The 12754-nt window shown below is 34.5% G+C and overlaps 1 protein-coding gene across 10 annotated transcripts in view; it reads left to right on the forward strand.

The window, feature by feature from the left end:
* LOC122031818 (thiamine-repressible mitochondrial transport protein THI74-like) overlaps window positions 1–12754 on the forward strand; it is a 74777-nt gene that overhangs the window by 24575 nt on the left and 37448 nt on the right. For all 10 annotated transcript variants that reach the window (XM_042590971.1, XM_042590970.1, XM_042590975.1 and 7 more), the window contains one exon: window positions 22–439. In XM_042590971.1, the coding sequence (XP_042446905.1) occupies window positions 22–439 (418 nt within the window). The remainder of the gene's footprint in view (window positions 1–21; window positions 440–12754) is intronic.

Consider the following 12754-nt stretch of genomic DNA (forward strand, 5'->3'; position numbering starts at 1 on the left):
TGGTTTTTCTATTTTCTGCAGTCAAATACTATCTTAAGCAGCTCGTCTAGCCTCTTTACTTTCTTGGTTGCGGTAGCATTTTTAGGAGAAAAGTTCACATGGGTTAAGCTAGTCAGTGTTCTTCTTTGCATGGGCGGGACAATAATGGTCAGCCTATCCGATTCAAGTGTTGGGTTAAATGCAATTGCAACAAATCCTCTTCTTGGGGATATTCTTGCTCTCGTCTCAGCAGGGATATATGCTGTTTATATCACCCTTATTCGACAAAAGTTGACTGATGAGAAAAAAAATTGTCAAGCAAGCACTGCTCAGTTCCTTGGATTTCTTGGTCTATTTAATCTACTTATATTTTTCCCTGTTTTGCTAGTTTTGAATTTCACAAAGTTGGAGCCCTTTGACAAACTTAGTTGGAACCAACTTGGACTTATTGTGGGAAAAGGTTAGTAGTCAATTAGTTATCATTTCAAGTTCAATTGTTATATCAAAGTGGATTTTGATTTGTTGTTTTTTACACTTGCATACACATTTCTTCACACTATTTGCTAACACATATAAATCATATAGGAAACCTTTGGCTTGAAACTTTGTTTTTGGTTATTTATCCAATTTTGACTAGTTGAATCTTTCTGGTAGATAGATCTACGGACATATTATTCTAACCTTGTATGTGTTAGTGCAATTGTACCCTACGTGGTCACATTCGATTTTGAATTTTGATATTTGTGCAAAGGATTTAAGTTAAGCCTCATAATTTTGATGTGTTTAAGTTGTGCATGGACTTGACATGACACACAGAGCTTGGAGATCTCGTGACACAACAAGGTCGATTAATGTTGATGAGTTTGGGCGACTAAGTTAATACGTTTAGCGGCTTCGAGATCCATTGGAGATTGGAGAAGGTTGCATGAGATAATTGAGGGACTGTAGGATGAAAAACATTGAAGTGGTGTCGGAGTACTCGTTGGGCATGGCTTGGTGTGATGAAGTTAGTAGTTCGGTGGCTCGAGGGGTGAAGGTTGGTATGGGATACTAGAGGGAGTAGGAGCATTGAATCGTAACGTTGACGACAACAGGAGCAGGCAAAGTATGTGAAGCGTGAAAGATGACACGTAGAGTGAGCAAGCTTAGTTCACGATGGATAATCTGATGGGAGATAGTCATGGTGCTGAAGTTAAGATAAGCTCTAGTTTAAAACGGTAACAGTTGAGAAACTTGTACAGTTTTAATTTCGGCGAGATTTGATCATTAGGATGATTGAAATCAGAGTTCTAGGTGACTAGAGCCGAGTCGGAGTTTCATTACTATATATAATTATTATATTAGTGTTATATGATTTTTTTATAAAATTATAACAGTGTTATATATATATATATATATATAGTATATGTTATATAAATTATATATTAAATATATTATATAAACTAATAATTAATTAAATTAACTGTTTAAAAAAAATAGTCCAATGCACAAAGCTCCCGTTAGTGTACGTGGTCTTATCTTGTATTTTTATAAGAGTATGTTTTTGACTCAAACCCATGATTTTATAAAAATGCAAGATAAGAGTCATGTGACTTTATAAGAGTGGTAGTAACTTTATCATTGCTCCAAGCCTACCCTTATATTAAATTAATTGTTAATTAACTAATATAATTATAATATATAAATTTTTGTTATTATTATTATTTTATTAAAAATATTAATAAATTAAAGTAAAAAAATTAAATATTTTAATTAAAAAATTTTAAAATTGTATTTATAATTTATTCAAATTCAAATCAATCAAACCTTGAGTTTTTTTTTATTTTTTATAAAAATATTTTAAAATTTGAAATAATTATAAAAATTTATAAATACTTTTAAATTTTGTAAATAAATTTAAAATCATTGATTGTTATATATATATTTTTAGAAATATATGATTTTAAATGTTCTAAATAAATTTGGTTTTAGAACTACAATATAAATTATATATATCAATATTTAAATTGCAAAATTATATATATATATATATATATATACACTGTAACTATATAAATATATATTTTAGAAATTAATAATTAATTAAGTAAACTAATAGTTATTTGATACAATTATCATATATAAATTTATATTCGTCTTATTTTTATATCAAATAAAAAATGAAAATAAATTTTAAAAATATATCAAGTGATACTATTGAAGGAGTCTTATTATAGTGATTACGTATTGTATATGAAAATATAAATGACAGTATATATATATATATATATATATATATATATATATATATATATATATATATATATAAGTAAATTAATTATTATTTAATACAATTATCATATATAAATTTATATTCTTATTATTTTTTTATGTCAAATAGAATATGACAATAAATTAAAGTGAAAAAATAAAAAAAACGAGTAAGAACGTGCTTACTTATTGTATATCTTGTCTATTAGTTATTTTCTATATTTAGATTTAGACTTCTTACTTGGGTGGAAAACACTGTCTTTAAATAACTAAGCTGAGATTAGATTATGGTTTAAAATTTTGTGTCATGCTGGAGTTTCGATCTCAGACCGGAACGATATAATTTCGATATTGTATCGTGTCGTGTCGATACAGTTTTAGTAGTTTTTAATTTTAAATATAAATGTTAGGCAAAATCAAATAAATATATATTTTTTTAAAGAAAATTGATATATGAACAACTCAAATTAAAATTGCTATATCATAATACAATACCTTACTAATATCAAAAGAAGTGACGTGAATCAGATTGAAACATTGGTTCTTGCAACATTCTGATTAAATCAATCCATAGTTTTCCAATGCCCAGATTAAATAATTATCCCTTGACATGCAATATTGATATTGATTTCTCCACATATCTATCAGTATGTCTCGATTGACCATTGAAAGTTGAATTTGAATTGACACCACTGGAATTGGAACTGGTACAAGCACAAATATAGGATAAGGATAAGCATACGTCCGTGAGTTCTGATATGATGGATCACCATATGATGCATCAAAACTATAATAAGATGACTGAGAGTATGATGAACTTCGATCAGAATCAATCTCAGCTAAACTCTCCCGCATATCATGATAATTATGAGCTTTCTTTTGTTTGTCACCCTTAGATCGACGTTGATACTGAGTTTTAATAATTCTACCTCCATGATCATCATCTTGGGTTGTATGTATGTAATCTTTCTCACATATCCAAGGCTCCAGTGCTGGAGTTGGGGGAACATAAGTGTTACAACTACCAGATGCATCACCACTATCATCACTTCCATTAGTACTTGCATTGCCATTGACGTCATTATCATTATTTCGAACTTCTCATCGGACTATAGTGTCAGAAGGTGATGATGTTTCATCACTATCATCATGCTCTTGCTCATCAATTGTATGTAGTGAATTTTCACTAATTCTCAATTGACCCCTTTCTTTAAAAGTAGGATTTTTGACTTTTCTTTTCTCTTAAATAAAAATTCCAGGAGTTTTACCTTTGTCTTTATCTATGGACTTTAGTTGACTTTGAGATTGAGATGTTTGAGAATGTCTCGGTCGTAATCCGGAAAATTGAAATTCTTGGTCAAAAGCCTCATCATTATATTCTTCACTGACATCTCCTCTAGCTTGTATTTTTTCAATCTCTTGAGTAAGAAATTGAGATGGTCATGGCGAATCTCTTGTTTCATCAGTAAGGGATTCTCAGCCTCAACGACACTCCACCGATCCATCATCGGATCATCCTTAGTTTGGACAAATTCAATATCAAATGGGTCTACATCACTAGACTCTTGTTTTTCCTGTTCTTGTTTTTCTGTTATCGCTCTTAGTTGAAGATGCATATTATAATGAAGGTAGACCATCTTCTCCAAGCGACGATAAAAAGATGATTACGTACTTTTGTATGAATGAGGGAGAAAATTGACCAATTTCTTTCGCAACCACTTGAAAACGTTGTCTGTGAGAAAATTTGTACTGCAATCTTTTTTAAATTTGGGGCCGATCCTCTATATTGTAATCACCACTCAGCTATAAGATAAATAAGAATAAAATTAAAATAGTATTTATGTTTGTTGACAATAATTAGTAATAATTTTTTTCTATATTTACTTGCATCCATTTTATATCTGCATGACACTGCAAAAGGATCGCTAAAAGAACCATATGCCTCTCGAAATAATCGACTTTCATTAATAGCCTTAGTAGCCAAATCTCTATTTTTTTGGAGTCTTGATATTACATTTTTGAGGGTTACTAATAGATCTTCATTTGTGGCAAGATTGTAACGGTATTGATATGATGGATTGAGATAATAACCTAAAATAATTAAGCATATATAATTATTAATAGCAATATTAAAAATTCTTTATCATACGCACCTACCAAATGAATATATTTTCCCATTTGGTTGTCCCATCTTGTAGTGATTATATCAATATAATATTGATACTTGGTGATTGTAGACGTCTCTTAATTTCTTCTTTTGCTTCATGAATTAGACGGTAGACGTTGTCCATCTATGACTTCTTGTCCATATCGACTTTACGTAGAACGACGTACAAGGGTTCTACTGCTATAAGAATATTTGAAATATATAGTTCCAAAATCTAGCAGATATAATAATTTTTTGTACCTCTCTTCCTTCAGTAGAACTAGAGTATTGAGAGGTTTCCCAATCTTCAGAAGTGAACATGACCTTCAATCCGACTTTTTTTTTGAAACAATGATTTTAATAGGAGAAAGTGAGTTGCAAACCTAGTTGCTCTTGGTCGTAGAATCTCCCCATTAATAAATTTTCTCATTAATCAGCGAACCCAATGATGATTATAAAGGAATTTTGTTAACGATTGACCTTTTTTCACTGTCTTCTTTACTATATCGAGTTTACCAATATCTGCCATCATCAAATCAATACAGTGGGCTGCGCATGGTGTCCAAAATAATGTTTAATATTTTTGCTCCAATAACTCTCCAACCCTCTTGAAGTTGGCACCATTGTTAATGACCTGCACTATATGTTTTGCACCTATCTCTTCAACTACGTTATCTATCAAATGATATATATAAGATGCGTCATGATAATATGTAGTTGCGTCAACGGATTTATGAAAAATCACCATCACACTTTAATATAACTCCATATAAGCCCCATTGTTTCTTGCATGATAGGATCCAAGTTTTGATTTCCTCTACTTGTTCATCTAAATACGGATCAGCAATTTCATTTGCATTCGGAGGTTGAATACCAAATTCAGATTTTTGAATGTTGGACACCATGCTGCGGTAGTATGTGTTATTTGCTGCATTGGGAGGAATTCGATTAAAATGAAAAAAATTTAGCAATAGTCAAGACTTATTGATTTCTTCTTCTCCCTTGTATAAGTATAATTAATCCTAGTCTATTTGCTAGCTTTGTCTGAGAATGCTAGTGGATCAATATCAGCAATATCAACTGTACGCCTTCGTCCCATAGAAGGAAAGAAACGACCAATACCACTTTGTGTTGAAGTTGCAAGGAACTATAGCGCTAAACACGTCGAAAAGCGCAGCAGAAAAATAAGTTCCTATCTAGAAGATCCATGCAAAGGAAACTATATACTAAGTTTTGTTAAAAGATATATACCTTTACTACGTGCTCTTCGTAATCCCAACAGCAACGTTTCTTTAGGATGTAGATCTCAGCGCGATCAACACATCTGCGCCTCTATGGTATCCACACGAACACGTTCTCCGTCCGTCTCACGAACTCACGAAATGGAGAAAGAAACAACCAAAATTGTACTAGCAACCTCTTGTGGAAGTTTTTGGCCAAGAGTGGAAGAAGGAAGAAGAGTAAAAACCAAGAAGAGCATAATCACCCAAAAGGCCACTTCATCTATATAAGGTGACTTCACAAAAGGGTTACTTTACCAAATAGGTTACTTCACCAAATAGGTTACTTCACCAAAAATGTTATTTTACCAAAAAGGTTACTTTTACAAATGACTTTTGTATATATCCAATGAATATAAAATATTTTTGTCTTCCTTTTGATTAATGATATATTAATCTCTATTAATATTCATTAATCTTAATGGGTTGGATTTAGAATATTGGATTAACCATTAACCCAATAAACCATTAACCCAATAAATCAATGAATCTAACCCATTATTCAATAAGTCTAATCTGAATTCATTCGAGTCTAACTCAATGTTTATAATTCGGATTAAACTTAACCTCATAATTCATCTCCAAATCAACATGTTCTTTGTGTGACCCAATATGCTCTCGGTACATTGACAATGTATCTAAAATCATTTTAAAAACATAAGCAATAAGTGACATCTAACAATACATCATTGCTACCCAAGTGACGAGAATGTCGAGATCCGATCTAACCTTTTCATGTCTATTATCTTGTATAACTCAATCTTTCTATCCTTGATATCTAGATTGATCTATAAGGCATAAAACGTGTCATCCTCTTATCAATCTTTGTGTCTCTTGATCTCTAAGTAAACATACTCAATCAAATAAGTTCAATATCTCATATTGACTCATTTAAGCAAGACAATGCATTCTTGCGTCATACTAATCAAGGGGCCCATAGATATCGTTTCCGTCATATGGAAGGGATATATCTCATCTACATCACTCACATTCCTCCGCATAATTCATTGCATACCCAATGATCGACTTTATTGTCCACCTTGCTACATGTGACGTTTGCCGATACCAAAGTACGTAACTCCTTATGTAGGGAACCATAGTGACTTCAGGTCTAAGGACTATTCATACCAATAGTCACATGAGAATATTTATGACACTCATATAACGATCCATGAAACATTCTCATGGCGGGTCATTCAGTATATATTCTCTAATATATACCCATGTGTCAACCTGATATATCATATCCATGACTTGTGAGATTAAGTCATCCGTTAATCTACATACTATTCTCAACGCATTAATATTGTCCTTGTATATTAATGCTTGACTAGGAATAGTTAAGATTAGTGTTTCATATATATCTACAATATATCACTATCAATTCAACCAATTGATGTGTTGTAGATAAGAACCTACTACCCAAGGACATTATTATACTTATTCAATCGGCACTGAACTGAAATAAATATAATAACCAACTTTGTCTTTTATTAATAATGATATATGATACAAAATGAGTCCTTTACAATCATCTCATAATTGGTACTAGGGCTAATACTAACAATCTCCCACTAGCACTAGTGACAATCACTAAGATATCGAATACCCATTGACCTAGTGTGAACATCATGCTTCCTCTGTGCCAAAGCCTTGGTCAAAGGATCTGCAATGTTATCATCGGTCGAGACTCTGCATATCCTCATATCTCCTTTATCGATGATCTCTCGAATGAGATGGAATCGTCGTAGTATGTGTTTGGATCTCTGATGAGAGCGAAGTTCCTTAGCCTGTGCAATAGCTCCATTGTTATCACAATAGAGGTCTATTGGGTTCGCTATACTAGGAACAATACCAAGCTCTATGATGAACTTCCTGATCCAAACATCCTCCTTTGCTGTAGTTGAAGCAGCAATGTACTCAGCTTTTGTTGTAGAAGCAGCTACTGTGTCCTGCTTTGAACTTTTCCAGCTCACAGCACCACCATTTAAGCAAAACACATACCCTGACTGCGATATGTAATCATCCTTGTCAGTTTGGAAGCGAGCATCGGTGTAATCCTTTACAACAAGCTCTCATCGCCTCCAAAGATCAAGAAATAATCTTGAGTCCTTCTAGAATATTTTTGACTGTTGTCCAGTGACTTTCACCTGGATCTGACTGGTATCTGCTCGTCATGCTTAAAGCATACGAGACATCTGGGCGAGTACAAAGCATAACATACATGATAGACCTTATAGTAAATGCATAAGGAATCGATCCATGCAGTCCCTTTCTTCCTTAGAAGAGGGACATTGAGTCTTCGAAAGACTCACACCATGTGACATCGGCAAGAATCCCTTCTTGGAATTCTCCATGACAAAACGTTTAGCACCTTATCAATGTATGTACTCTGGCTTAGACCAAACAATCTTTTAGATCTATCTTTATAGATCTTTATGCCTAAAATATAGCCTGCTTCACCTAAGTTTTTCATTGAAAAACAATTCCCAAGCCAAGTCTTTACTGACTGAAAAGTAGGGATATTATTTCCAATGAGAAGTATGTTATCTACATACAATATGAGAAAGATGACTGTGCTCCCACTAATCTTCTTGTAGACACAACGTTTATCTTCATTCTTAATGAAACCAAACGTTTTGATCGCATCATTGAATCGAAGATTCCAGCTTCTAGAATCTTGATTTAATTCATAAATAGGTCTTTGCAGCTTACAAACCTTTCTAGCATTCTTTGGATCTACAAAACTCTCAGGTTGTGTCATGTACACATCCTCGAGCAGATTTCCGTTAAGAAATGCGATTTTAACATCCATCTGCTAGATCTCATAATCATAGTAAACTGTAATAGCAAGTAAAATCCGAATAGACTTGAGCATCGCAACTGATGAAAAAGTTTCATCATAGTCTATACTATAAATTTGCTTGAAATCTTTAGCTACCAATCTACCTTTATAGGTATGCATATGCTCATCTATGTCAGTCTTCACTTTGAAGATCCACTTACACCTAATGGGTTTGATCTCTTCAGGTGGATCAACCAAAGTCCATACTTGGTTAGTGTACATGGATTTTCAGATCTCATAGCCTCTAGCCACTTCTCAGAATTTGGGCCCTGTACAGCTTCCTGATAAGACGTAGGCTCGTTGAGACCAACTAGCACTACATCACCGTTGTCAGATAAGAGAAAAGAATATCTCTCAGGTTGACGACGGGCTCTATCAGATCTGCGTAGAGCTTGTGCTACTTGAACAGGTTGTTGCTCCATAATTTCTTGTGGTATAACAAAATCATGATCCACAATATTTTGTGATCCCTGTTCAATTTCCATTAAGGTTTCGGTGCTACTTTGTGTATCTTAAATTTTTTCAAGATTAACTTGACTCCCACTAGTTTTTCTAGAAATGAACTCCTTTTCTAGAAAGACACCAGTTCTGGTAATAAACACTTTGCCTTGTGTGGGATTATAGAAGTAATATCCCTTTATTTCCTTAGGATATCCTACAAAATAGCATTTGTTTGATTTGGGTCCTAGTTTATCTGAGACTTGTCGTCGAACATAAGCCTCACATCCCCAAATCTTCATGAAAGACATCTTGGGACTCTTCTCAGTTCATATTGTGTATGATGTCTTTATGACAGCCTTAGATGGAACGCGGTTAAGTGTGAAAGCGGTCGTCTCTAAAGCATATCCCCAGAAGGAAGTAGGAAGTTCTGTTTGACTCATCATCGATCGTACCATATATAATAAAGTACGATTTCTCATATCTGATACACTATTCCATTGTAGTGTGCCAGGTGGAGTAAGTTGAGATATGATCCCACACTCAACGAGATGGTCATGAAATTCTTGGCTAAGGTATTCCCCACCTCGATCTGATCGAAATATCTTAATACGCTTACCAAGTTGGTTTGGTACTTCATTCTTGAATTCTTTGAACTTTTCAAATGATTCTGACTTATGTCTCATCAGATATACGTAGCCATATCTACTAATATCATCAGTAAAAATAATCAAGTAATGATAGTCTCCTCTAGCTGCTATTCTGAAAGGGCTGCATACATCAGTATGTATGAGTCCTAACAAGTCATTAGCTCTTTCGCTATGTCCACTAAATGGAATTTTTGTCATCTTGCCTTGAAGACAAGATTCACTTATTTCATATGATTCAAAATCAAATGAGTCTAAAAGTCCATCCTTATGGAGTTGAGATTTGTGACTCTCATTTATGTGACCTAAGCGACAATGCCAGAGATATGTTTGGTTCAAATCATTAAACTTAAACCGTTTGGTATTTATGTTATAAATTGGGTTGTCAAAGTCTAGAACATAGAGTCTATTCACGAGATGTACACTACAACAGAACATTTCATTGAAATAAACGGAACAACATTTGCCCTTTATTTCAAATGCGAATCTTTTCTTGTCCAAACAAGAAACAAAGATGATGTTCTTAGTTAAGGCAGACACATAACAACACTCTTCAAGTTCTAAAACAAGCCCAGTGGGCAAAGATAAGGAATATGTTCCTATAACTATAGCAGCAACTCTTGCACCATTGCCTACTTGTAGGTCCACTTCGCCCTTTGTCAAAGATCTACTATTTCTCAGCCCCTGCACATTAGTACAAATGTGAGATGTACACCCGGTATCTAATACCCATGAAGAAGAAATAGATAGATTGACTTCTATAACATTTATACCTGAGGCAGAAGTCTCACTTCCTTTCGTTTCACTTCCTCTAGGTACAATTTGCAGTTCCACTTCCAGTGTCTTTTTTCACCACAGTTGATGCAGGTTCCTTTCTTAGCTACCCCGTCTTTAGGTTTCAATGCATGTGTCTTGCCTTTGCCTTTGGTTTGAGTCTTACCCTTACCTTTAGGCTTCCACTTGCCTTTGCCCTTTGGTACCATCAAAATGGTACTAGACTTTGCCTTCTTAAGGTTGAGTTCAACAGTTCTCAACATCTCATGCAATGACTTGTCAATTTCATTCATGTTATAATTCATGACAAATTGACTGTAGTTTTCAGGCAATGATTATAAAATAAGGTCAGTGGCCAATTCTTGACCTAGTGGAAATCCCAATCGTTATAGGTTCTCCACATACCCGATCATTTTGAGCACATAAGGCCCTACGGGACTTCTTTCTTGCATTCTGGATTGAAATAGAGCCTTGGAGATCTCAAATCTCTCATGCCTTGCTTGTCCTTGATATAGCTGTCTAAGATGTTCAACCATATCATAAATATCCATGTTCTCATATTGCTTCTGAAGCTCAGAGTTCATGGTGGCGAGTATAAGACATGATACATCTAATGCATCATGATGCTTCTTATAAGCATCCTTATCAGCTCTAGTAGCAGTCGTGGGGGGTGCTTCAGGAATGAACTGTTCTAGGACGTACAATTTTCTTTCTTGTTTGAGAACTATTCTAAGGTATCTATACCAATCCAGTAAGTTAGCTCCATTGAGCTTGTCCTTATCAAGGATAGATCGCAGAGACAGTATTTGACGACATGGTGATCTACAACAATGAAATGCAGAAATAAGTATCATATTTTGATCATTTAATTAGATCTTTAATTAAATAATTCTCCCACTAAATTGTAAAGATTTAGTAGGAGCAAATCATGGATGTGGTTTTACCCACACTACTAGCTTCAAATCCAATCGCGATAACATTCATATGGGACAAGATCTATAGTATACCTCATCTTGAGTTAGCTTTGGCTAATCGCCCAAGACTTAGTATAACTTAGGTAGGCAACGTGTATCAATTGGACAAGATCCATATTATACCTTTTCTTGAGTTAGCTTTGGCTAATCGTCCAAGATTTGTATAATTTAGGTAGACAATGTTTACCAATTACATCCTATGTAACTCTTATATCATTAGGTGAACAAAACTATTTGTTCATTTGCCCATCTTATGAAATTCACATTATAACACATCTTGAGTTAGCTTTGGCTAATTGCCCAAGACTAGTATAATTGAATTATATCGTATGGGATATGCTTCTAAGTTCTCAACTTAGTTAAGTCACACCCAAAGTTCAATAGTCGGACATCATTATTGTTCTGTCGCACTCTACCAAGACAAAACGAGTCACTTTGTTTTGGTAAACTTGACTACAAATGATCGAGGTAGTAGTGAGTATTGAACTTTGGTAGACATATTTAAAAAGACCTAATCATGATTAAACTACACATGCATCGCATACAAAGCATATCATGACATACATCACATATACGCATAAAATAAACGTGACATGGTTATGACCCCATTTTCTATGATCCTCTCAAGCCAATGAGAAGATTGTAAGGTCAACCTAGGTCAAAGCATTTTCTCCGAATGTTTCCTCGATCATCATGTGTTGTTGTCCTCCTCCCTTTTCATCGTCGTCCAGTAGACTTGTTCTTCTATAATTTGTACATTACAAAACCTAAAGAAACCTCGAGTTACATACGAGGGTAGTCTAAATTTACAAGAAAGAAAAGGGAGAGACACGACACGCATGCCGTATTATGAATTACAACACACATCCAATTACATCGGGGTAAAAGATCATAACCATGCACCATGTCACATAACATTCACAATATTTTATAACATAAAATCTACTATGATTTAAACAATGACTTATGAGTCGCAACGCCACGACGGTCCTGCTAGCCAGTTAGCGAGCGGGGGTCAAGGAGGCAACACCCCTTGCGGGGTGAGGGGGCAACACCCCCAAAGTTGCATACTCATTGTATGAGTTGCTGCCATGCCCGAGACCCCGCTACCCACAAAACTTTAGTCGAGACCGTTGGCCTAAATCTTACTCATAATCATCTAAATCAAAGTAAAATCTCATGCATTTCTGATACCACTGTAAGGAACTATAGCGCTGAACACGCCGAAAAGCGCAGCGGAAAAATAAGTTCCTATCCAGAAGATAGAGCAAAGGAAACCATATACTAAGTTTTGTTAAAAGATATATACCTTTTCTGCGTGCCCTTCGTAATCTCGACAGCAACGTTTCTTTAAGATGTAGATCTCAGCGCGATCAATACGTCCGCGCCTCTATGGTATCCACACGAACACGTTCTCCATC

This window comes from Zingiber officinale, chromosome 11A, assembly GCF_018446385.1.
Source record: "Zingiber officinale cultivar Zhangliang chromosome 11A, Zo_v1.1, whole genome shotgun sequence".
NCBI classification, from domain to species: domain Eukaryota; kingdom Viridiplantae; phylum Streptophyta; class Magnoliopsida; order Zingiberales; family Zingiberaceae; genus Zingiber; species Zingiber officinale.